This window comes from Catharus ustulatus, chromosome 29 (assembly GCF_009819885.2).
Source record: "Catharus ustulatus isolate bCatUst1 chromosome 29, bCatUst1.pri.v2, whole genome shotgun sequence".
Taxonomy (NCBI): domain Eukaryota; kingdom Metazoa; phylum Chordata; class Aves; order Passeriformes; family Turdidae; genus Catharus; species Catharus ustulatus.
The window spans coordinates 1,974,877-1,999,575 of record NC_046249.1 but is presented as its reverse complement, the minus strand read 5'-3'; the positions used below and the strand labels follow the sequence as shown (position 1 = coordinate 1,999,575).

Genomic DNA, 24,699 nt, shown 5'->3' with positions numbered 1-24,699 from the left:
GGGATGGGGACAGGGACGGGGACAGGACAAGGACAAAGACAGGGACGGGACAGGGATGGGACAGGGATGGGACAGGGATGGGACAGGGACAGGAATGGGGACGTGGATGGGGACAGGACAGGGACAGGGACACAGGGAAAGGGATGGGGACAGGGACGGGGATGGGGACAGGACAAGGACAAAGACAGGAACGGGACAGGGATGGGACAGGGATGGGACAGGGACAGGAATGGGGACGTGGATGGGGACAGGACAGGGTCAGGGACAGGACAGGGACGGGGACAGGGATGGGACAAGGACAGAGAAGGGACAGGGACAAAGACAGGGACAGGGATGAGGACACAGGGACAGGGACAAGGACAAAGGGATGGGACAGGGATGGGGACAGGGACAGGACAGGGATAGGGACACAGGGACAGGGACAGGGAGGGGCACAGGGGAGGGACAGGACAGGGTCAGGGACAGGGACAGGGACAAGGATGGGGACAGGGATGGGACAAGGACAGGGAAGGGATGGGGACACAGGGACAGGGATGGGGACAGGGACAGGGACAAGGACAAGATGGGGACAGGGATGGGACTCATAACCTCACAAATCCTTAAAAATCCCCTCCCAAAAAACCCCTAAAACCTTCCAAACAAACCCCTCAAAAATCTCTTTACAAGCCCCTCACAACCTCCCCAAAAATCTCCTCAAAAACCCTCCAAAAATCCCCAAAATCTCCTAAAAAACCCCAAAAATCTCCTCAGAAACCCCCAAATCTCCTCAAAACCCCCCAAAAAATCAGCAAAAACTCTTAACCCCCCCCAAAAAAATCCCTCAAAAATCTCTTTACAAACCCCTCAAAATCCCCCCAAAATCTCCTCAACCCCCCCACAAAAATCTCCAAAAACCCCCAAAATCTCCTCAAAACCCCCCAAAAATCTCCAAAAAACCCCCAAAAATCTCCCAAAACCCCCCCAAAATTTTCTCAAAAACTCCCAAAAATCTCCTCCAAAAACCCCAAAAAATCTCCTAAAAAACCCCCCAAATCTCCTAAAAAACCCCAAAATCTCCTCAAAAAACCCAAAAAAATCTCCTCAAAACCCTTCAAAAAAACCCTCAAAAATCTCTTTACAAATCCCTCACAGTCCTCCAAAAAACCCCAAAAAATCTCCTAAAAAAACCCCAAAAACCTCCCAAAAAACCCCAAAAATCTCCCAAAATCCCCCCCAAAATCTCCCAAAAACCCCAAAATTCCCCCAAATTTCCAGGCCCCAGAGTCAATCATATTTTTTATTAAATATACATCCTCTCTTGGCACAAATCTTAAAATATATAAACATTATATAACAAAGTGTCTTCACTGCAATAAAATAGAATCCAGATCCCAAAATCCACCCAGGGGGGCCATGGGGAGGGCAGGGAAAGGCAATTAACAGTTTGTGCTAATTAATTGTTGATTATTAATTATTAATTATTAATTAATTAATGCATAGAGCACAGGGCAGGGGGGAAAAAGGGGGAAAAAGGGGGAAAAATGAGAAAAAAAGAAAAAAAAAAGAAAAAAAAGAAAAAAAAAAGAAAAAAAGGGAAAAAAAAGAAAAAAAAAAGAAAAAAAAAAGAAAAAAGTGAAAGTGAAATTTGTTTTTTTTTTTCCTTGCATTATGGACTCTCTGAAAACTGAACAGAATAATCAGGTTTGAAGTAAAATTTGGGTTTTTTTTCTTGCATTATGGAATCTCTAGAAAATACAGAATAATCAGGTTTGAAGTGAAAATTTGGTTTTTGCTTTTTTTTTTCTTGCATTATGGACTGTCTGGAAATTGAAAAAAATAATCAGGGTTGAAGAGAAATTTGTTTTTTTTTTCCTTGCATTATGGACTCTCTGAAAACTGAACAGAATAATCAGGTTTGAAGTAAAATTTGGTTTTTTTTTCTTGCATTATGGAATCTCTAGAAAATACAGAATAATCAGGTTTGAAGTGAAAATTTGGTTTTTGCTTTTTTTTTTCTTGCATTATGGACTCTCTGGAAATTGAACAGAATAATCATTGCTGAAGAGAAATTTGGATTTTTTTTTTGCATTCTGGACTCCCTGTAAAGGGATTTTCCCACCTTGGTTTGTGTGAGCTGATCATTGGAGGAGTCTGAAATCTGAATTTAACAGAGGGATGGATCATCCACCCAAAAAAAAAAAAAAAAAATAAAATAAAATAAAAAAGAAAATCTCCATTTCCCTGACAAGTGATTTGAAAGAGGAACACTGAGAGGTGCTGGAGCATTTCTGCTGAATCCCAGCAGGAATTGATTGGCACTGTGGGGTCAGGAGGAATTTTAGGGATAAATCAGCTGAGGGTTGAGTTATGAACACACCTACACAGCAGGTACCAAAAAGGGACAACAGGAGCTGGGCTCAGCTTTTCTTTTTCTTTTTTTTGTGGTTTTTTTTGTGTTTTTCTTTTGAGGATTTGTTCTCACACGGTGCATAGAGCAGGAGGTTAATACTGAATGAAATAAAAATGGGATTTTGAAGGATGGAACTGCTCCTTCCTCCTGGAAAATGCTGATTTCTCCAGAAGGAAAACACCAATCCAGGACACACAGAGGGGAATTTGGGTTCTGGAAGGGCTCCAGAGTGGCCTCTGCTGCCTCCAGTCTTTGGTCATGTCACAAAGCAGGGCTGAGGGAGCAGCTCCAGCCAAACCTGGGGGATCCTGGAGAGAGGGGAAATGTTCTTGTGTAGTGTCCTGGGGCTGTCCTGCTGCACAGGCCAGGGGAGCTGGGATCCCTGCAGGGAGCTGGGGATCCATCCAGGGAGCTGGGGATCCCTGCAGGGAGCTGGGGATCCATCCAGGGAGCTGGGATTCCATCCAGGGAGGTGGGATTCCATCCAGGGAGCTGGGAATCCATCCAGGGAGCTGGGGATCCCTGCAGGGAGCTGGGAATCCATCCAGGGAGCTGGGGATCCATTCAGGGAGCTGGGAATCCATTCAGGGAGCTGGGGATCCCTGCAGGGAGCTGGGAATCCATCCAGGGAGCTGGGGATCCCTGCAGGGATCAGGAATTCCCCAAGGGATCTGGGAATCCATCCAGGGGAGCTGGGATTCCATCCAGGGATCTGGAATTCCATTCAGGGAGCTGGGAATCCCTGCAGGGAGCTGGGATTCCATCCAGGGAGGTGGGAATTCATCCAGGGAGCTGGGGATCCCTGCAGGGAGGTGGGAATCCATCCAGGGATCTGGGAATCCCTGCAGGGAGCTGGGAATTCATCCAGGGATCTGGGAATCCCCCAAGGGATCAGGAATTCCCCAAGGGATCTGAGAATTCCCCCCAGGGATCTGAGATTCCATCCAGGGATCTGGGAATCCCTGCAGGGATGAGGAATTCCCTCCAGGGATCTGGGATTTCCTCCAAGGACCTGGGAATCCATCCAGGGAGCTGGGAATCCCTGCAGGGATGAGGAATTCTCCCCAGGGATCTGGGATTTCCTCCAGGGATCTGGAATTGCCTCTAGGAACCTGAAAATCCCCCCAGGGATCAGGAATTCCCCCAGGGATCAGGAATTCCCCCAGGGATCAGGGATTCCCCCCAGGAATCAGGAATCCCCCCAGGGATCAGGAATCCCTCCAGGAATCAGATTCCCTGCAGGAATCCCCCCAGGGATCAGGAATCTCTCCAGGGATCAGGAATCCCCTGCAGGAATCCCCCCAGGGATCAGGAATCTCTCCAGGGATCAGGAATCCCCTGCAGGGATCCCCCCAGGGATCAGGAATCTCTCCAGGGATCAGGAATCTCTCCAGGGATCAGGAATCCCCTGCAGGAATCCCCCCAGGGATCAGGAATCCCCCCAGGAATCAGGAATTCCCTGCAGGAATCCCCCCAGGGATCAGGAATCCCCCCAGGGATCAGGAATCCCTCCAGGAATCAGGAATTCCCTGCAGGAATCCCCCCAGGGATCAGGAATCCCCCCAGGGATCAGGAATCCCTCCAGAGATCAGGAATTCCCTGCAGGAATCCCCCCAGGGATCAGGGATCCCCTCCCTGCCCTGGGATATTGCACTTGGCCGCAGGGAGCTCCAGCACTGCCCCTTCCCAGGCGCCAGGCTCCTTCCCACGAGCTCTGAGCCCTCAGTTCCATCATGCAGCACTTCCATCTGCCCAGCTGAGCCAGGTGAGGAGCCAGGAGCAGCACAGGGGGGTGGGGAGGCTCCACTCCTGGGGGCAGAGTCCATCACAGCTGCTCTGGAGCACTCAGCTCTGCACGACCGCGAAATTCTTTTCGCTTACGCGTCCAAATTATAAAGGGGGGAAAAAAAAATCTGACAACAACAGGAGAAGAAAAAACCCCCAAAATGGGTGAGTTCCCAGCTGCAGGAGGACGTGGGAGAGCAGGGAAGAAGGAATTCTCCTGGCACACACAGCCACTACCTGTCCAGGCCGGGGCTGTGCTGCAGCTTGCGGAGCAGGATCTGCGTCAGGTCGAAGGTGGTGAAGCTGATGCCCACGGCGATGGGGCCCTTGACCCAGTTCATGCTGAGCCCTTTGTAGAGCCCCCTGATGAGTCCCTCCTCCCTGACGATGTCCTGCATGGTGAGCAGGATGGAGCTGTAGGTGTGGCCCAGCACTCCGGCCGTCTGCATGCGGCGCCGCACCACGTCCAGCGGGTACGAGGCCGATTGGCCGATGAGGCCGGCGCACGCCCCGAACAGCAGGCGCTCGGGGGGCGAGGGCTGCGCCTTCCCGCTGTGCTCTGGGGGGTAGAACTTGCAATTAACACTCAATTAATGGGGAAAGCTGAATTAAGGTGCAGGGTTTGTTAGTCAGGTGGTGCTCGCGAGGTTTTGTTCCACAGCGTTTGTTCCCTAAGATTTTGTTTCCTGAGGTTTCGTTCCCCAGGTTTTGTTCCCCAGGTTTTGTTCACCAAGGTTTTGTTCACCAAGGTTTTGTTCCCTAGGTTTTATTTCCCAGGTTCCTCTCCCAAGGTTTTGTTCACCAATGTTTTGTTCCTCAGGTTTTGTTTCCCAAGGTTTTGTTCCCAAGGTTTTGCTCCCCATGGTTTTGTTCCCAAGGTTTTGCTCCCCATGGTTTTGTTCCCCAGGTTGAGCTACCAAGGTTTTGTCCCTGAGGTTTTGCTCCCCAGGTTTTGTTTCCCAGGTTTTGTTTTCTACAGGTTGCTCTCCCAAGGTTTTGATCCCAAGATTTTGTTCTCCAGGTTGCACTCCCAAGGTTTTGCTCCCCAAGATTTTGTTCTCCAGGTTGAGTTCCCCAGGTTTTGTTTCCCAGGTTCCTCTCCCAAGGTTTTGCTCCCCAAGATTTTGTTCCCCAAGATTTTGTTCCCCAGGTTTTGTTTCCCAGGTTCCTCTCCCAAGGTTTTGATCCCAAGATTTTGCTCCCCAGGTTTTGTTCCTCAGGTTGCTCTTCCAAGGTTCTGTCCCTGAGGTTTTGTTCCTGAAGGTTTTGCTCCCAAGATTTTGTTTTCCTCAGGTTGCACTCCCAAGGTTTTCTTCCCCCAGTTTTGTTCCCAAGGTTGCAGTCCCAAGCAAAATCATTAAAAATGCTCTCCCAATCACACAAAAAGCTGCCACAAACCCAAGCCCTGAGCGGGTACGAGGCCGACTGGCCGATGAGGCCGGCGCACGCCCCGAACAGCAGCGCTCGGGGATCGAGGGCTGCGCCTTCCCGCTGTGCTCTGGGGGGACACAGGGGGGAAACTCCTGGAGTTTATGTTGAATTAATGGGGAGAGGGTGGAGGGTTTGTTACTGGGGTGGTTGCTCGCGAGGTTTTGTTTCCCAGGTTGTTCTCCCAAGGTTTTGTTCCACACGGTTTGTTTCCTAAGATTTTGTTCACCAAGGTTTTGTTTCCTGAGGTTTTGTTCCCTAGGTTTTGTTCCCCAGGATTTTGTTCACCAAGGTTTTGTTCCCCAGGTTGAGCTCCCAAGGTTTTGTTCTCTGAGGTTTTGCTCCCTAGGTTTTGTTTCCCAGGTTTTGCTCCCCAAGGTTTTGTTCCCCAGGCTGAGTTCCCCAGGTTTTGCTCCACAGGGTTCGTTCCCTGAGGTTTTGTTCCCCAGGTTCCTCTCCCAAGGTTTTGTTCCCCAGGGTTTGTTCCCCAAGATTTTGTTCACCAAGGTTTTGTTCACCAAGGTTTTGTTCCCCAGGCTGTTCTCCTGAGGTTTTGTTTCCTGAGGTTTTGCTCCCTAGGTTTGGTTTCCCAGGTTCCTCTCCCAAGGTTTTGTTTCCCAAGATGTTGTTCCCCAAGGTTTTGTTTCCCAGGTTGTTCTCCCAAGGTTTTGTTCACCAAGATTTTGTCTCCTGAGGTTTTGTTCCCCAGGTTGTGTTCCCCAAGATTTTGCTCACCAAGGTTGTTCTCCCAAGGTTTTGCTTCCCAGGTTGCACTCCCCAAGGTTTCGTTTTCCACAGGTTGCTCTCCCAAGACTTTGTTTCCCAGGTTGCTCTCACAAGGCTTTGTTCCCCAAGATTTTGTTCACCAAGGTTTTGTTCCCCAGGTTGTTCTCCCAAGTTTTTGTTCCCCAAGGTTTTGCTCCCCAAGGTTTTGTTCCCCAGGTTGCTCTCCCCAGGTTTTGTTTTCCATAGGTTGCACCCCTAAGATTTTGTTTCCTAGGTTGCACTCCCAAGGTTTTCCTCCCCAGGTTTTGTTCCTCAGGTTGCTCTTCCAAGGTTCTGTCCCTGAGGTTTTGTTCCCCAAGGTTTTGCTCCCAAGGTTTTGTTTTCCTCACGTTGCAGTCCCGAGGTTTGGTTCCCCAAGTCTTTGTTCCACAGGGTTTGTTCCCCGAGGTTTTGTTTCCTGAGGTTTTGTTCACCAGGTTGAGCTCCCCCCAGGTTTTGTTCCCCAGGGTTTGTTCTCCAAGGTTTTGTTCCACAGGTTTTGTTCCTAAGATTTTGTTCACCAAGGTTTTCTTCCCAAGGTTGTTTTCCCCAGGTTGCATTCCTGAGGTTTTGCTCCCCAAGTTTTTGCTTCCCAGGTTTTGCTTCCCAGGTTGAGCCCCCAAGTTTTGTTTTCCTCAGGTTGCTCTCATGAGGTTTTGTTCCCCAGGGTTTGTTCTCCAAGGTTTTGTTCCCAAGGTTGTTTCCCCCAGGTTGCATTCCTGAGGTTTTGCTCCCCAAGTTTTTGCTCCCCAGGTTTTGCTCCCCAAGGTTTTGTTCCCCAGGTTGAGCTCCCAAGTTTTGTTTTCCTCAGGTTGCTCTCATGAGGTTTTGTTCCCCAGGGTTTGCTCCTCAAGTTTTATTCCCAACATTTTGTTCCCCACATTTTGTTTTCCCCAGCTTGCACCCCCTAAGGTTCTGTTCCTCAGGTAGCTCTCCCAAGGTTTTGTTCCCCAAATTTTGCTCTACCCAGGTTGCCCTCATGATGTTTTGTTCCCAGATTTTGCTCCCCAAGTTTTCCTCTCCCCAGGCCTCCTGAGGTTTTATTCCCCAGGTTTTGCTCCTGAGCTTTTGTTCCCCAAGTTGAGCTTTCAAGATTTTGCTCCCCAGCTTGCTCTCCCATGGCTTCACTGCTCAGGTTTTATTCCCCAGGTTTTGCTCCTGAGCTTTTGTTCCCCAAGTTGAGCTTTCAGGATTTTGCTCCCCCAGTTTTGCTCCCCAGGTTGCTCTCCCATGGCTTCACTGCTCAAGTTTTGTTCTTCAGGTAGCACTGCCAAGCAAAATCATTAGAAATGCTCCCCAAAATCATTAGAAATGCTCCCCAAAATCACAAGAAGAGATCCCCAAACCACAAGAAAAGGTCCCAACAATCCCTACAAAACAAACCCCGAGTGATCTCACACTCACTGACACATCACAGCCACAACACCCAAAATTTTACTCCCAACTCAGCCACAACCAAACCCCTCTCCACCTTTTATCCTCCACAAACCTCATTTTTCCTCCTTGTGACCCTTTCCTCAGAGCCCCCAGAACCCCCAAAATTTCCCCAAACCCCCAGAACTCCCCCAGATTTACCTGCATGCACTTTCTTCAGCGTCTCATAGGTGAAGAAGCTGAGGCCAGCGTAGGGGATGACGCCCAGGATGGTGGGGGTGAAGCCCCTGTACAAGGTTTTCAGCCCCTCCTCTCGGGATATCCGGATGAAAACGTGCACAATGCTGCTGTACCTGGCGTGGGGACACGGGGAGGGCAGACCTGCGCTGGTCAGAGGCTGGGGTGTTGATTAACGAGGGGTTAATTGGTAATTAATTCGGTTCTGAGCTCGTCAGGCAGCTCAGAAGGGGTTCCAGATGGGTTTTGGGGCTTCCTTGAGTAATTGTTTTGAATTTTGGGGGGTTTTTTAAAGGAGTAAAAGCACCTTGATAAACAGCAAAGGTTTTTTCCTTTTAAAAAAGGGGATTTTTCCCTTTTTGACACAGGGAAATGTATTGGACGGTGAGATGGTTTGGGAAACTCATCCAGTTCCACAATCCTGAGTTTCCAACTCAAGTCATCACTTTGGAGATCCAAAGGTGTTTTCCTTCCTCACACACAGGGAATAAACCCTAAACTGACTCTAATATAAACAGCAAAGGTTTTCTTCCTTTAAAAAAGGAAATTTTTTCTCTCTGCCACACGGAAATGTATGGAATACTGGGATGGTTTGGGCTGGGAAAGCTCATCCAGTTCCACAATCCTCAATTTCCAACTCAAGGCATCACTTTGGTGATCCAAAGATGTTTTCCTTCATCAGACAGGGAATAAAACCCTGAACTGACCTCTATAATAAACAGTGAAGGTTCTTTTCCTTTTAAAAAGGTTTTTTTTTTTCCTCTCTGCCACAGGGAAATGTATTGAATGCTGGGATGGTTTGGGAAGGCTCATCCAGTTCCACATCCCAAGCCCCATTCCTGAGTTTCTAACTCAAGGCATCTTACCCAACTGACCTCTAATATAAACAGTGAAGGTTTTCTTCCTTTAAAAAAGGAGATTTTTCCCTTTTTGCCACCTTTTTGAATGGTGGGATGGTTTGGGCTGGGAAAGCTCATCCAGTTCCACAATCCTGAGTTTCCAACTCAAGGCATCACTTTGGTGATCCAAAGTTGTTTTCCTTCCTCTCAGACAGGGAATAAACCCCTGAACTGACTCTATAATAAACAGTGAAGGTTCTTTTCCTTTTAAAAAGGTGTTTTTTTCCTCTCTGCCACAGTGAAATTTATTAAATGGTGGGATGGTTTGGGAAAGCTCATCCAGTTCCACATCCCAAGCCCAAATCCTGAGTTTCCAACTCAAGGCATCACTTTGGTGATCCAAAGGTGTTTTCCTTCCTCACACACAGGGAATAAACCCTGAACTGACCTCTGTAATAAACAGTGAAGGTTTTGTTCCTTTTTAAAAATGAGGTTTTTTTCTCTCTCTGCCACAGGGAAATGTATGGAATGCTGGGATGGTTTGGGAAAGCTCGTCCAGCTCCACATCCCAAGCCCAAATCCTGAATTTCCAACTCAAGGCATCACTTTGATGATCCAAAGATGTTTTCTCTCCTCACAGACAGGGAATAAAACCCTGAACTGACCTCTACAATAAACAGTGAAGGTTTTTTTCTTTTAAAAAAATGGGTTTTTTCTCTCTTTGCCACAGGGAAATGTATGGAATGCTGGGATGGTTTGGGAAAGCTCATCCAGTTCCACATCCCAAGCCCTATTCCTCATTTTCCAACTCAAAGCATCACTTTGGTGATCCAAAGGCGTTTTCCTTCCTCACAGACACAGAATAAACCCTGAACTGACCTCTATAATAAACAGTGAAGGTTTTGTTCCTTTAAAAAAGGAGATTTTTCTCTTTTTGCCACAGGGAAATGTATTAAATGCTGGGATGGTTTGGGAAGGCTCATCCAGTTCCACATCCCAAGCCCCAATCCTGAGTTTCTAACTCAAGGCATCTGACCTCTAACATAAACAGCAAAGGTTTTCTTCCTTTAAAAAAGGAATTTTTTTCTCTCTGCCACAGGGAAATGTATGGAATTGTGGGATGGTTTGGGCTGGGAAAGCTCATCCAGTTCCACAATCCTCAATTTCCAACTCAAGGCATCACTTTGATGATCCAAAGTTGTTTTCCTTCCTCACAGACAGGGAATAAAACCCTGAACTGACCTCTAATATAAACAGTGAAGGTTTTCTTCCTTTAAAAAAGGATTTTTGTTCTCTCTGCCACAGTGAAATGTATTGAATGGTGGGATGGGTAGGGAAAGCTCATCCAGTTCCACATCCCAAGCCCAAATCCTGAATTTCCAACTCAAGGCATCCCTTTGGAGATCCAAAGATGTTTTCTCTCCTCTCAGACACAGAATAACCCCCTGAACTCTCCCAGCATCCATCTCCACCCACACCCAAACCGCTGCTCACAGCTTTATCCCACCAAAGGCTCCACGTAAGAAACAACCCCCAAACCAACAATAAAAACAAATAAAACCCCCCAAAAGCTGTTCATGAGGCACTTACATCTCCTTGGGCGTGACAGCCATGCGGGCACGCACCATGTCCAGCGGGTAGGTGACCATGGCAGCCGTGGTGCCAGCCAGGGAGCCGGCGATGAAGCGAGGGAACGGCGTCAGTGCCCTGCAGGGAGGGGAGGAGAGAGCAAAATGGCACCAATCCCACCTGGAGTGGAAATCCCAGCCCTCCCACTGATGGCTGGAGGAGATGGGAGGGAGTTCAGAGGAATTAAACTGATATTTATGTGTTTATTTATTTATTTATTCGTGGCCTGGTAGTGGCAATGCCACTGTCTGGATGGCTCCAAGATGGAAGCATGGTCAGGAGATCTCACGTTTTTATACAAATTTTGTCCAGTTAAAAGCCTCAAATCATCAAGATTCATCCTCCTTGCTTGCCTGCCCTCCTCATGGTTTCCTCTGCCTCAGAGCTTCCCCTCACAGTTCCCTCCTAGAGCTCTCCCCTCGCAGCTCCCATCTGGGCAGCTCTCCCTGCACAGCTTCCATCTCAAACTTCCCCTCAGAGCTTCCATCTCAGAGCTCTCCCCTCACAGCTTCCATCTTGGAGTTTTCCCTCACAGCTTCCATCTCAGAGCTTCCTCCTCAGAACTTTCATATTGGAGCTCTCCCTTACACCTCCCATCTTGCAGCTCTCCCCTCACAGTTCCATCCTCGAGCTCTCCCCTCAGAGCTTCCATCCTGGAGCTTCCTCCCTAGAGCTTCCCCTCGCAGCTTCCATCTCAGAGCTCTCCCCTCACAGTTCCATCCTGGAGCTCCCCTCACATTTTCCATGCTGGAGCTCTCCCCTCACAGCTTCCCCCTTCCCCTCACAGTTCCATCCTCGAGCTTCCCCTCAGAGCTTCCATCTCAGAGCTCTCCCCTCACAGTTTCCATCTCAGAGCTCTCCCCTCACAGTTCCCTTCTGGAGCTTCCCCCTCACAGCTTCCATCTTGGAGCTTCCTTCCCAGAGCTTCCCCTCACAGCTTCGCCCTTCCCCTCAGAGCTTCCATCTCAGAGCTCTCCCCTCACAGCTCCCTTCTGGAGCTCTCCCCTTGGAGCTCTCCCCTCACAGTTCCCTCCTGGAGCTCTCCCCTCACAGCTTCCATCTTGGAGTTTTCCCTCACAGCTTCCCCCTTCCCCTCACAGCTTCCATCCTGGAGCTCTCCCCTCACAGCTCTCCCCTCTCATTTCCCTCCTGTAGCCCCCTGCAGGATCCCAGCCCCACAGGCCCCAGCCCTGCTGCCCCTGGAGCTCTCCCCTCACAGCTTTCATCTCAAACTTCCCCTCAGAGCTTCCATCTTGGAGCTCTCCCCTCACAGCTCTCCCCTCATATTTCCCTCCTGGAGCTCTCCCCTCTGAGTTCCCTCCTGGAGCACTCCCCTCACAACTTCCCCCTCACAGCTCCCATCCCAGAGCTCTCCCATCACAGCTCCCATCTTGGAGCTTCCATCTTGAAGCTCTCCCCTCACAGCTTCCATCTTGGAACTTCCCCCTCACAGTTCCATCTTGGAGTGTCCCTCAAATTTCCCTCCTGGAGCTCTCCCCTCTCAGTTCCCTCCTGGAGCTCCCTGCAGGAGCCCAGCCCTACAGGCCCCAGCCCTGCTGCCCCTGGAGCTCTCCCCTCACAGCTTCCATCCTGTAGCTCTCCCCTCACAGCTCTCCCCTCACATTTCCCTCCAGGAGCTCTCTGCAGGAGCCCGGCCCAGCAGGCCCCAGCCCTGCCATCCCTGGAGCTTCCCCTCACAGCTTCCATCTTGGAGCTCTCCCCTCACATTTCCCTCCAGGAGCCCCCTGCAGGATCCCAGCCCCACAGGCCCCAGCCCTGGCGCCCTCACAGCTCTCCCCTCACAGCTTTCCCCTTCCCCTCACATTTCCCTCCTGGAGCTCCCCCCTCACATTTCCCTCCTGTAGCCCCTGCAGGACCCCAGGCCCCAGCCCTGCTGCCCCTGGAGCTCTCCCCTCACAGCTCCATCTCACAGCTCTCCCCTCTCAGTTCCCTCCTGTAGCCCCTGCAGGATCCCAGCCCCAGCCCTGCTGCCCTTACTTTCCCTGGAAGCCGTAGTAGCTGCCCAGGAGCTGCTTGTACTCCTCGTGGGCACAGAACTGGATGGCGGCGTAGGGGATCACCCGCACCATGGTGGCTGAGTTCCCCCTCCACAGGCTCCAGAAACCCTCCTTGAGGTAGGTGTGGTAGATCAGCCTGTATGCTTCCTGCAGGGATAAATAATCATTATTTTAAAATTATTATTATTATTATTTTTATAAGCACCATGGTGGCCCAGTTCCCCCTCCACAGGCTCCAGAAGCCCTCCTTGAGGTAGGTGTGGTAGATCAGCCTGTATGCTTCCTGCAGGAATAAATAATCATTATTTTTTAAATTATTATTATTATTATTATTAACACCATGGTGGCTGAATTCCCCCTCCACAGGCTCCAGAAACCCTCCTTGAGGTAGGTGCGATAGATCAGCCTGTATGCTTCCTGTAGGGATTAAATCATCATTATTTTTTAAATTTTTATTATCTTTATTAGCACCATGGTGGCCCAGTTCCCCCGCCACAAGCTCCAGAAGCCCTCCTTGAGGTAGGTGTGATAGATCAGCCTGTATAATAAATCATCATTATTTTAAAAATTATTATTATTATTATTGTTATTAGCACCATGGTGGCTGAATTCCCCCTCCACAGGCTCCAGAAGCCCTCCTTGAGGTAGGTGGGATAGATCAGCCTGTATGCTTCCTGCAGGGATAAATAATCATTATTTTAAAATTATTATCATTTTTATTAGCACCATGGTGGCTGAATTCCCCCCCTCCACAGGCTCCAGAAACCCTCCTTGAGGTAGGTGTGGTAGATCAGCCTGTATGCTTCCTGCAGGAATAAATAATCATTATTTTAAAAATTATTATTATTATTATTATTAGCACCATGGTGGCCCAGTTCCCCCTCCACAGGCTCCAGAAGCCCTCCTTGAGGTAGGTGTGATAGATCAGCCTGTAAAATAAATCATCATTATTTTTAAAGTTATTATTATTATTATTTTTATTATTATTATTATTATTATTATTAGCACCATGGTGGCCAAATTCCCTCCCTCCACAGGCTCCAGAAACCCTCCTTGAGGTAGGTGTGATAGATCAGCCTGTATAATAAATCATCATTATTTTTAAAATTATTATTATTATTATTATTATTATTAGCACCATGGTGGCTGAATTCCCCCTCCACAGGCTCCAGAAGCCCTCCTTGAGGTAGGTGTGATAGATCAGCCTGTATGCTTCCTGTAGGGAATAAATCATCAATATTTTAAAATTATTATTAACATCATCATTATCATAATTATCACAATTAATTTTAATGAATGTATTGATCTATTACATATATATTCATTATTATAGATAAGGAAAAGCTGGAATGCACAAAAAGCACTCAAAGAGCATTATCATCATTGTTATCATTGATTTTAATGCATGTATTGATCTATTATATATATATTCATTATTATAGATAAGGAAAAGCTGGAATGCACAAAAAGCACTCAGATCCCAAATTTAATTCATTATAAATTCTGGAAAATACTCCTGTGTGGTTGAGGGAAGGAAACAAGCACTGGAAATGGTCCCAAAATCACAAGGAATCATCAAAAAAATCACAAAAAAGGTCCCAAAACCACCAGGAAAGGTTCCAAAATCACCAGGAAAGGTCCCAAAACCACCAAAAAAGGTCTCAAAAATCAGTTAAAAACGTCCCAAAAACCACAAAAAAGGTCCCAAACCACAGCCCTGAGTGATGTCACATTTATTGTCACATCACCACCATTCCCTGTCCTTCCCTCTATATTTTCATGGAATGCTGCTGATAAATGCCCCAAAAAAAGCGAAATAAAGAAACAAAAAGATGAATCAAACACTTCAGGATAACAGCAGACATCACCTCACCTTGGCAGAAAATCTTTTTGAAGACACTAAAAAAGAAAAAAAAAGAAGATTAGGGCTTGCAAGACATAAAAATCAATATTTGAATCCCTAAAGAAGGGATAAATAAACAGGTGTTTTGGCTAAAATTAAAAATTTTATTTTGATTTTTTTTTTTACTCTGTGCAATTCAATACTTTTATGTTTTTTTACTCTGTGCAATTCAATGTTTTTATTTTGATTTTTTTTTACTCTGTGCAATTCAATGCTTTTATTTTGATTTTTTTTACTCTCTGCAATTCAATGCTTTTATTTTGATTTTTTTAACTGTGCAATTCAATGTTTTTATTTTGATTTTTTTTTACTATGCAATTCAATGTTTTTATTTTTAATTTTTTTACTCTGTGCAATTCAAAGTTTTTATTTTGATTTTTTTTTACTCTGCAATTCAATGCTTTTGATTTTTTTCACTCTGTGCAATTCAATGTTTTTATTTTGATTTTTTTCACTCTGTGCAATTCAATACTTTTATTTTTTTTTACTCTGTGCAATTCAATGCTTTTATTTTGATTTTTTTTTACTGTGCAATTAAATGTTTTTAGTTTGATTTTTTTTTACTCTGTGCAATTCAATACTTTTATTTTTTTTCACTCTGTGCAATTCAATGCTTTTATTTTGATTTTTTTCACTGTGCAATTCAATGCTTTTATTTTGCTCTGTGCAATTCAATACTTTTATTTTTTTTACTCTGTGCAATTCAATGCTTTTATTTTGATTTTTTTTTACTGTGCAATTAAATGTTTTTAGTTTGATTTTTTTTTACTCTGTGCAATTCAATACTTTTATTTTTTTTCACTCTGTGCAATTCAATGTTTTATTTTGATTTTTTTCACTCTGTGCAATTCAATGCTTTTATTTTGATTTTTTTCACTGTGCAATTCAATGCTTTTATTTTGCTCTGTGCAATTCAATACTTTTATTTTTTTTCACTCTGTGCAATTCAATGCTTTCATTTTGATATTTTTTTACTCTGTGCAATTCAATGCTTTAATTTTGATTTTTTTTTTACTCTGTGCAATTCAATGCTTTAATTTTGATTTTTTTCACTCTGTGCAATTCAATGCTTTTATTTTGATTTTTTTCACTCTGTGCAATTCAATGCTTTTATTTTGATTTTATTTTCACTCTGTGCAATTCAATACTTTTATTTTTTTTTACTCTGTGCAATTCAATGCTTTAATTTTGATTTTTTTTTTCTCTGTGCCATTCAATGCTTTTATTTTGATTTTTAAAAATTTATTTATTTTTTTTAATAAAACCACTAAACCTGGGTGTGTGTTTTTGGTGGGAAAACCCCAAAAATTCAGGTGCTGGGACAATCCCAACCTCCCTGATCCACATCCCAGCAATTCCAGAGCTCCCTGCTGTGCCCAGAATGAAAAATCACGAGAGGAAAAATCAATTCTAAATGAAATGTCAGCCAGGGATTAAACTGAGCCCAATTCAGCTCATCTGGGACGTCAGCAGATTTGAAATTCTTGGCTTTCCTAAATGCTCACAGAATTAAAAGCTGTGCTGTTCCCTTTGGGATAATTGAGGATCCCAAAAATCCCCAAATCCTGCTGACCACAGGGAAATTCTGCATTCCAGCCAGAGGAATTTCATTTTCTGTCTCAATTCAGGGACACAAATGCAGAAATGGAGCAGCCCCAGTGAATTTTGTCTCACATTTTGGGGAGAATTGACACAATTTGGGCATCCAGGGAACTCCCACAGCCCAAATTCCTCCTCCCAGAGGTTCTACATCTCTAATAAAAGGAGCTGGATGGATTCCAGGTTCAAAAATAAATTGGGAAAAGCTCAGTTCTCACCTTGGAACATGATTTTTGTCCTGTCCAGAGGAGCCACTGCAGTTTTAGCCACAGCCCCAGCCAGTGCTCCAGACATCAGGGAGTTCAGCACTTTCTTCTTGTCCTGGTTATCCTGAAATTAAAAAAAAAACAAACAAAAAACCATTGGATAATAGGAAAAAAAATTAAAAATCAAATCAATCCCACAAACAAAAAAATAAAATTAAAAAAAAATCAAATCAATCCCACAAAGAAAAAAATAAAATTAAAAAAATATTAAAATCAATCCCACAAAGAAAAAAATAAAATTAAAAAAATCTAAAATCAATCCCACAAAGAAAAAAATAAAATTAAAAAAATATTAAAATCAATCCCACAAAGAAAAAAATAAAATTTAAAAAAAATCAAATCAATCCCACAAAGAAAAAAATAAAATTAAAAAAACCTGAAATCAATCCCACAAAGAAAAAAATAAAATTAAAAAAATCAAATCAATCCCACAAAGAAAAAAATAAAATTAAAAAAAAATCAAATCAATCCCACAAACAAAAAAATAAAATTAAAAAAAATCAAATCAATCCCACAAAGAAAAAAATAAAATTAAAAAAAAATCAAATCAATCCCACAAAGAAAAAAAATAAAATTAAAATAAAATCAAATCAATCCCACAAAGAAAAAAAAATTTTAAAAAAAATCAAATCAATCCCACAAAGAAAAAAATAAAATAAAAGAAACCTAAAATCAATCCCACAAAGAAAAAAATAAAATTTAAAAAAAATCAAATCAATCCCACAAAGAAAAAAAATAAAATAAAAAAAATCAAATCAATCCCACAAAGAAAAAAATAAAATTAAAAAAAATCAAATCAATCCCACAAAGAAAAAAAAAATTAAAAAAAAAATCAAATCAATCCCACAAAGAAAAAAATAAAATAAAAAAAAATCAAATCAATCCCACAAAGAAAAAAAATCAAATCAATCCCACAAAGAAAAAAATAAAATTAAAAAAAAATCAAATCAATCCCACAAAGAATATTTCACTTTTTTCTGCAGCATTTGCCCCAGGGCCAGGATTTGGGTCAAAATATTTCACAGTGAATTCCTGGTTGGATCATGAGGCAAAATTCCAATAATTCCTCTTGCATGTGCTGTTTTCTCCCTGGTTTTTTATTCTCTTTTTTTTTTTTCCTCCCCAGGATTTAGGCAGGGAAAGAAGGGAACTTTCTGGAATTCTATTCCCACATCCAGAGGATAAATCCAGGCAGTTTTCCCCCCTCTCATGGGTGCAATCAGAGGGATTTTGCTCTGAGCATTCCCTGCCACAGCTCAGATTTATAAAATCAGCATTTTTCCTCACACAGAACAACAACAAAAAAAAAAGCCACAAAATCCAACCCTGCAGTGAGAACAAGCCCAGGCTCGATGCCTTTGATGTGTGAACTTTTGACACTTGGTGGGTGAGAGCAGTTCACATTTTCCTTCTTTCCAGGCCATTTCCCCAGCCCAGAGTTAATGTTTATTCCCCCAAAGCCCTGGATCAGCTCAATTCCCCTCCCAAGCTCAGCCTGGGGGTGAGGGCAGCCCAGCAAAGCTGAACTTCAGCCCCAGACCTGGCCTAAACCACAGCTAAAGAGGCACCAGCTCCTTTTTTTTTGCAGGGATTTTAAGCAGCCCAGGAGCAGGGAAATCCTGGATTGGTGAGCCTGGTGCAGCTCTGGGTTGGGAATTTTTTGGGAATGGGAATTGGATCCTCTCAGAGGGACACATCCCATGGATTGCACAAATCCTGCAGATTTTGGGAGTCCCACAGCTCAAATCCCAGCCTGGTTTGGGTTGGAAGGGGTTAAAATTCATCCCATTCCATGGGCAGGGAGATCTTCCACCATCCCAGGCTGCTCCAGGCCTGGGACATTCCAGGGAATTCTGTCCTAAACAGGAATTCCTTCCCAAAATTCCATCCAGATTCCCCTTTTCCAGTTTAAAACCATTCCCTGTGTCCTGGAATTCCCATTCCAAATCCATTCCTGTGTCCTGGAATTCCCATCCCAAATCCATTCCCTGTGTCCTGGAATTCCCATCCCAAATCCATTCCCTGTGTCCTGGAATTCCCATCCCAAATCCATTCCTGTGTCCTGTCCCTCCATCCCTCATCCCAAATCCTCTCCAGCTCTCCAAGGTTTCTCTGGAGCTTCCCTTCTCCAGCCTTGGACACTTCCAGGGATCCAGGAGCTCTGGGAATTCCAGCCCAGCCAAGAATTCCTTCCCAAAATCCCTCCCAGATTCTCCTTTTCCAGTTTTCCTGTGCCCTGGAATTCCCATCCTTTATCCCAAAGTCCCTTTTAGGCTCTGGAATCAGCTCCAAGGTTTTTCTGGAATTTCCCTTCTCCAGCCTGGCCTTGAATCCTCCCAGGCAGGAATTCCTTCCCAAAATCCCACCCAGATTCCCATCCCAAATCCACTCCCTGTGTCCTGCAATCCCAATCCTTATCTCAAATCCTTTCCAGGTCTCTTGGAGTCACTTTAGGATCGGGAAGCAGCTCCAAGGTTTTTCTGGATCCTTCTCCCACTTTCCTTGGACATTCCAGGGATGGAGCAGCCCCAGCTGCTCTGGGAATTCCACCCCAAAATCCCTCCCAAATTCCCTTTTCCCAGTTTAAATCCATTCCCTGTGTCCTGTCCCTTATCCAAAATCTGTCCCCACATTTCCTGTGGCTCCCTCAGGCACTGAAAAGTCACAATTGGGTGACCCTGGAGCTTTCCCAGGTTGGACAATCCCAATTTTCCCAGCTTTTCCCATTGTTCTGCTCATCCTGGAGCCTCCTCCAACATCTCCACAGGTGGGATCTCACCTGAGCAGGGCAGAATTCCCAGCCCAGCTCCTGCTCTCACCTCTGCTGGAATTTGGGCTGTGATGGGCTCCACATCCCTCTGGAATTCCACTGGACATTCTCTCACACCATTACCCATACCAGTCACACTTCCACGGGGGCAGGAGAGCTACAGCTCCTGGAAGGAACCCAAAAAACAAAGGAAAAGTGTCAAAAGTGGGGAATATTCCAGTGATGAAGCACGGGGAGGGGGAGTCAGTAGGAAAAGCCTCTCCCAGTTCCCAGAAAAAAAGGAATTTCCAGGATCCTGGGAGGTATAAATGGATTTTTAGGGGTGCTGCTTCGGTGCCAGATAAAAACTGTGCCATTCACATCCACCCTTCTCACCCCACAGAGAACTCAGCTGCAATAAAACACCAAAACATCCCAAATTTACAGAAAATTGAGCAGATCCTGCCCTCTCCCAGCGAGGATTTTGGCACTGCTGAACAACAAGACACTGCAGGGGGAAGGTGGAAATTTAAAACCTTTTGGGAAAGGGGGGAAAAATAGAGCCAGGAATGAGTCCCCAAGGGTGGCCATGAACAAGTGCAGGTTATTTTTGGGAACAGAGGGATCCAGTGCCTCACACGTGCCACAGAGGCCGTTCTGGGATTTCAGCTGGTGCCATTCAGGATTCCCTTTTCACCCAGGGTGGTTTGCACAGGATTTTCCTGCTCTGGAATATCCCAGACTCACCCTCCAAGAGAGGAAAGGTCAGCCTGACCTTGGCTGCAGAGTGTGGCTGAAGAAATAATTCTATTTAAATGGAATAATTTGCTTTTTTTTTTAGCTCTTTCTGATATTTCTGCTGCAGGTTTTTCAGCCTGGAACTGAAAAGCCTGAGGTGGCCCAGGGAGGTGCTCAAAGATGGGCAAGGACAAAAATCAACTTTCCTAAGCCACAAAGCTGCTGCACTTTGGAAGGCCAGATTTTTCAAGGATTGTTTTATTAGGAAATGAGAATTCCTGAATCCAGGCACTTTTTTCTCCCAGTTCTTCCCTCCCTCCTGCTCTGACACCTGCGAAACCTCAGGCACAACATTTCGCTTATGTGGGAAAAAAAATAACATTTCCAGCCTCTTTTTTGCTCCTTTTTTGAACAATCTCAGGTGCTTTATGCTTGTCAGCACCTCTCAGACTTGCTGATTTGGTTTTTTTCCCCTCACAAATTAATGCCAGCCCTCATTTCCCAGCCTGGCTGGCAGATTTTAAACACAAAGCAGAGACAGCTCAGCCTGGGCTGAACTCAGGTGTGACCAATTTGGGATGAAGGAGCCTCATCCTCACTCCAAAAGGGGGGAAAAAAACACACCTGGAGGTTTTTAATCATCCCAAATTAACAATGGGTTGGGAAGGATTTTTAGGAGCATTTCATCCCATCCCACACCTTCCACCATCTTCTGTGGCCCCAGGCCTTGGGCACTGCCAGGGATGGAGCTTCTCTGGGAATTCCAAAACCACCAAAATTCCTTCCCACAACCCAAAATTCCTTCCTAAAATCCAACACACATTCCCATTTTTCCAGCATGAAGCCATTCCCCCTTTCCCTGCCACTCCAGGTCCTTGGAAATTTGGAAATTCCCTCCCTCCATCTCTTTTTTTGCCCTCAGGCCCTCAAGGCCTCAATTCCCACTCCCAAAGCCTCTCCAAAGTTTTCTCCAAAATATTGGGAAAACACAAATCCACAAATCCAAAAGTTCAGTAAAACATAAATCCATAACTTTGAGAAAACACAAATCCAATCCCTGAGGGCATTTTGGAAACTTAGGGAGGGATAAATCCAGATTTTATTGGGATATAACACTTGACACGAGCTGAACAAAGTTCCCTCCCAAGAGAACAAAAAACTCTCACAAGCATCAAGAGCAGATCTAAAATTATCCTGCACTTGAAGAAAACACTTAATTATGATTTTTAATTATTTCTAATAATGACCTGCACTCATTTCATTCCCTTCTCATTCCTCTTTATCTCCCAGGCCTGAAAAAATTGCATTGTAAAATTTAAATTTCTATTTTCCTTTCAGCCAAAGAGTGAAGGAAATCACAGGTGGAGAAATTGTCCCTGCCTGGAATAAAGGAATGTAGGTCACAATATCAGATTTATCACTGCCAAAAATATCCCCCCCAAAAATAGAAATCGTGCTAAAGGGCTCAGGAATGCAAAATGCAACTTTCTTTTTAAATAGAATGATTGAGGAAGAGAGATATAAAAGGAAAATTGCCAAATTAAAGAGATGTTATTAAGGCTGGACTTTTTTTTTTTTTTTTTTTTTGCCTAAAGATGAGATCCATTTACTCCACAATATTCCCTTTTATCCTGTTTAGACAAATTCCTTTTTTTTATTTTTAGTGCCTACAAACACCTGTTCATAAACTCAATTTTACACATCAATTCTGTCCTCAACATGCACAGGCTCAAACACAAAAATAGCATTTATTTATTATTTTTATTCCCTTCTGCTGGCCTCAAAGCTGGATTTTATTTTGGACTCAGGCTGGATTCTGATGTCAGGGAGTTGTTTTGACCAACAGAGCCACAGAAAACAAAAAAAAAATCTTAAAATTGAGTCTGAATTTCAAGTTTTGGTGTCAATCTGCAGATTAAAAACCAGATTATTTTGCATCTACACCAACCTGACTTATTAAAAAGCCACGTGGAGCAGCTGGATATTTTTGTTAAATTATTAAATAAATCTGTATTTTGGATCTCTTCCCCACACAAACATCCTTGTGTTTACAAAGCCAGAAAAAATAAAAAATACATAAAAAACAACAACAAAACTGGGGATTAAATGTGGTTTTTTTTTCCTAACCCACTGCTGGGTTATTTTTAATCACAAGTCCCTGTGACACATCTGGATCCTGAACTGCTCAGGGCTCTGTGTTTTCACACCAAAATTCAAATTACAAAGCATTTATTCCACCCTCAGATCCAGGATGGAACCCAGCCATGGATTAAAGATTATTCCCCAAATTGGGGAAAAAAAAGGGAATTTCCCTCTTTGGAATAGCTGAAATCATTAATTAAATGATAAATTATTATTAATTAAAATTATTAATTGCTCAGCAGAAGGGCCAAGGAGTTCAACAAAAAAATCAACACAAATTGGGGTGGGAATAATTAAACAAAATTTAAAGAGTTTTTAAATGGTGCTGAAGGTTTGGGGATTATCCAGCAATTGCATAAATCCAAATTAAATTTTATGGGGAAGTTTGGCAAACAGAGTGAATATTCTGATTATTCTGATAATTCCCATTATTCCCAGGGAGCTGGGAGGGAGCAGAGGGAATTTTGGAAAGGGAAAACAGTGAATATTCAGATTATTCCATTTATTCCCATCATTCTGAGGGAGCAGAGGGAATTCTGGAAAGGGAAAACAGAGCAAATATTCCAATTATTCTCATTTTTCCCATTATTTTGAGGGAGCTGGGAGGAAGCAGAGGGAATTTTTACATGGGAAACAGGGAATATTCAGATTATTCCATTTATTCCCATTACTCTGAGGGAGCAGAGGGAATTTTGGAAAGGGAAAACAGAATGAATATTCAGATTATTCTGATTATTCCCATTAATCTGAAGGAGCTGGGAGGGAGCAAAGGGAATTTTGGCAAAGGAACACATTGACTATTCAGATTATTCCATTTATTCCCATTACTCTGAGGGAGCAGAGGGAATTCTGGAAAGGGAAAACAGAGCAAATATTCCAATTATTCTGATTTTTCCCATTAATCTGAGGGAGCAAAGGGAATTTTTACAAAGGAAACAGGGAATATTCAGATTATTCCATTTATTCCCATTACTCTAAGGGAGCAAAGAGAATTTTTGCAAGGGAAAGCAGGGAATATTCAGATTATTCCATTTATTCCCATTACTCTGATGGAGCAAAGGGAATTTTTACAAGGGAAAACATGGAATATTCAGATTATTCCATTTATTCCATTACTCTGAGGGAGCAAAGGGAATTTTGGCAAGAGAAAACAGATCAAATATTCCAATTATTCTGATTTTTCCCATTAATCTGAGGGAGCAAAGGGAATTTTTACAAGGGAATACACTGAATATTCAGATTATTCCATTTATTCCCATTACTCTAAGGGAGCAGAGGGAATTTTTGCAAGGGAAAGCAGGGAATATTCAGATTATTCAGATTATTTCCATTACTCAGAGGGAGCAAAGGGAATTTTGGCAAGGAAAAACAGAGCAAATATTCCAATTATTCTGATTTTTCCCATTATTCTGAGGGAGCAAAGGGAATTTTTACAAGGGGAACATGGAATATTCAGATTATTGTGATTATTCCCATTAATCTGAGGGAGCAAAGGGAATTTTTGCAAGGGAAAACAGTGAATATTCAGATTATTCCCATCATTCTGAGGGAGCAGAGGGAATTTTGGCAAGGAAAAACAGAGTAAATATTCCAATTATTCTGATTTTTTCCATTAATCTGAGGGAGCAAAGGGAATTTTTACAAGGGAACACATTGAATATTCAGATTATTCCATTTATTCCATTATTCTGATGGAGCAGAGGGAATTTTGGCAAGAGAAAACAGAGCAAATATTCCAATTATTCTCATTTTTCCCATCATTCAGAGGGAGCAAAGGGAATTTTGCCCAAGGATTTTCAGGCACAAACTGCAGAGCTGCTCTTATCTGCAGCAGTTTTATCTCAGGCAGGCACAGCTCCTCCAGCAGGGAACAACAAAAACTTTTTCTTTTTCCAAGAATTAAAAAAAAAACAACAAAAAAAAACCACCTCAACCCCTCCCTGAGCTCCAAGAAGTTTTTTTTTTCCCCCCTAGGAAATATCCTAAAGAAATTATTATTTTATTAAAAATATATTTATTAAATATATTCTTAAATTAAATATATTCTTAAATGAAATATATTCTTATATTCCTATATAAATAAGAATATAAAAACATATTATATATTATATAAATATATTTTTAAATGAAATATATTCTTATAAAAGTATTCTTAAATGAAAATATTATTCTTTTTGGAGGTTCCCAAAGGGCCAAATCCCAGCAGAGGAGGGTTTAAAAATGGGATTATTTGGAATTTAAACAAAAAAAAAACCCACCTCAACCCCTCCCTGAGCTCCAAAAAGTTTTTTTTTTCCCCTAGGAAATATCCTAAAGAAATTATTATTATATAAAAATATATATTTATTAAATATATTTTTAAATTAAATATAAATATATTCTTATATTCTTATATAAATGTATTCTTAAAATATATTCTTAAATATATTCTTAAATGAAATATATTCTTATATTCCTATATAAATAAGAAAATATAAATATATTATATATTATATTACATAAATATATTCTTAAAATATATTCTTAAATATATTCTTAAATATATTCTTATATAAATAAGAATATATAAATATATTATATATTATATAAATATGTTCTTAAAATATATTCTTAAATTAAATCTATTCTTATAAGAATATATATTATATATTATATTATATAAATACATTCTTAAATAAAATATATTTTTATGAAAGTATTCTTAAATGAAAATATAATTTTTTTTGGAGGTTCCCAAAGGGCCAAATCCCAGCAGAGGGGGTTTAAAAATGAGATTATTTGGAATTTAAGCAGCCCTGAGTGCACAGAACTTTGCCAGCAGCTCAGCAGTTTAAATCC

General features: G+C 43.2%; 1 protein-coding gene and 1 long non-coding RNA gene across 2 annotated transcripts; one reads left to right on the top strand and one right to left on the bottom strand.

Moving 5' to 3' along the window:
- Positions 1-4,365: 4,365 nt before the first annotated feature.
- Positions 4,366-19,152, bottom strand: SLC25A42 (solute carrier family 25 member 42). Its single transcript, XM_033082176.2, has 7 exons — positions 19,052-19,152; positions 16,185-16,296; positions 14,338-14,363; positions 12,445-12,611; positions 10,408-10,524; positions 7,943-8,094; positions 4,366-4,733 (listed from the first exon to the last, which is right to left on the bottom strand). Exons 1-7 carry the CDS (start codon positions 19,127-19,129, stop codon positions 4,408-4,410), a joined length of 978 nt encoding a protein of 325 aa, XP_032938067.1. The 5' UTR covers positions 19,130-19,152; the 3' UTR covers positions 4,366-4,407.
- LOC117008375 lies at positions 4,652-6,807 on the top strand. Its single transcript, XR_004420306.2, has 3 exons — positions 4,652-5,137; positions 6,052-6,341; positions 6,791-6,807. It is a non-coding gene; the product is annotated as an uncharacterized LOC117008375 (long non-coding RNA).
- Positions 19,153-24,699: the final 5,547 nt, after the last annotated feature.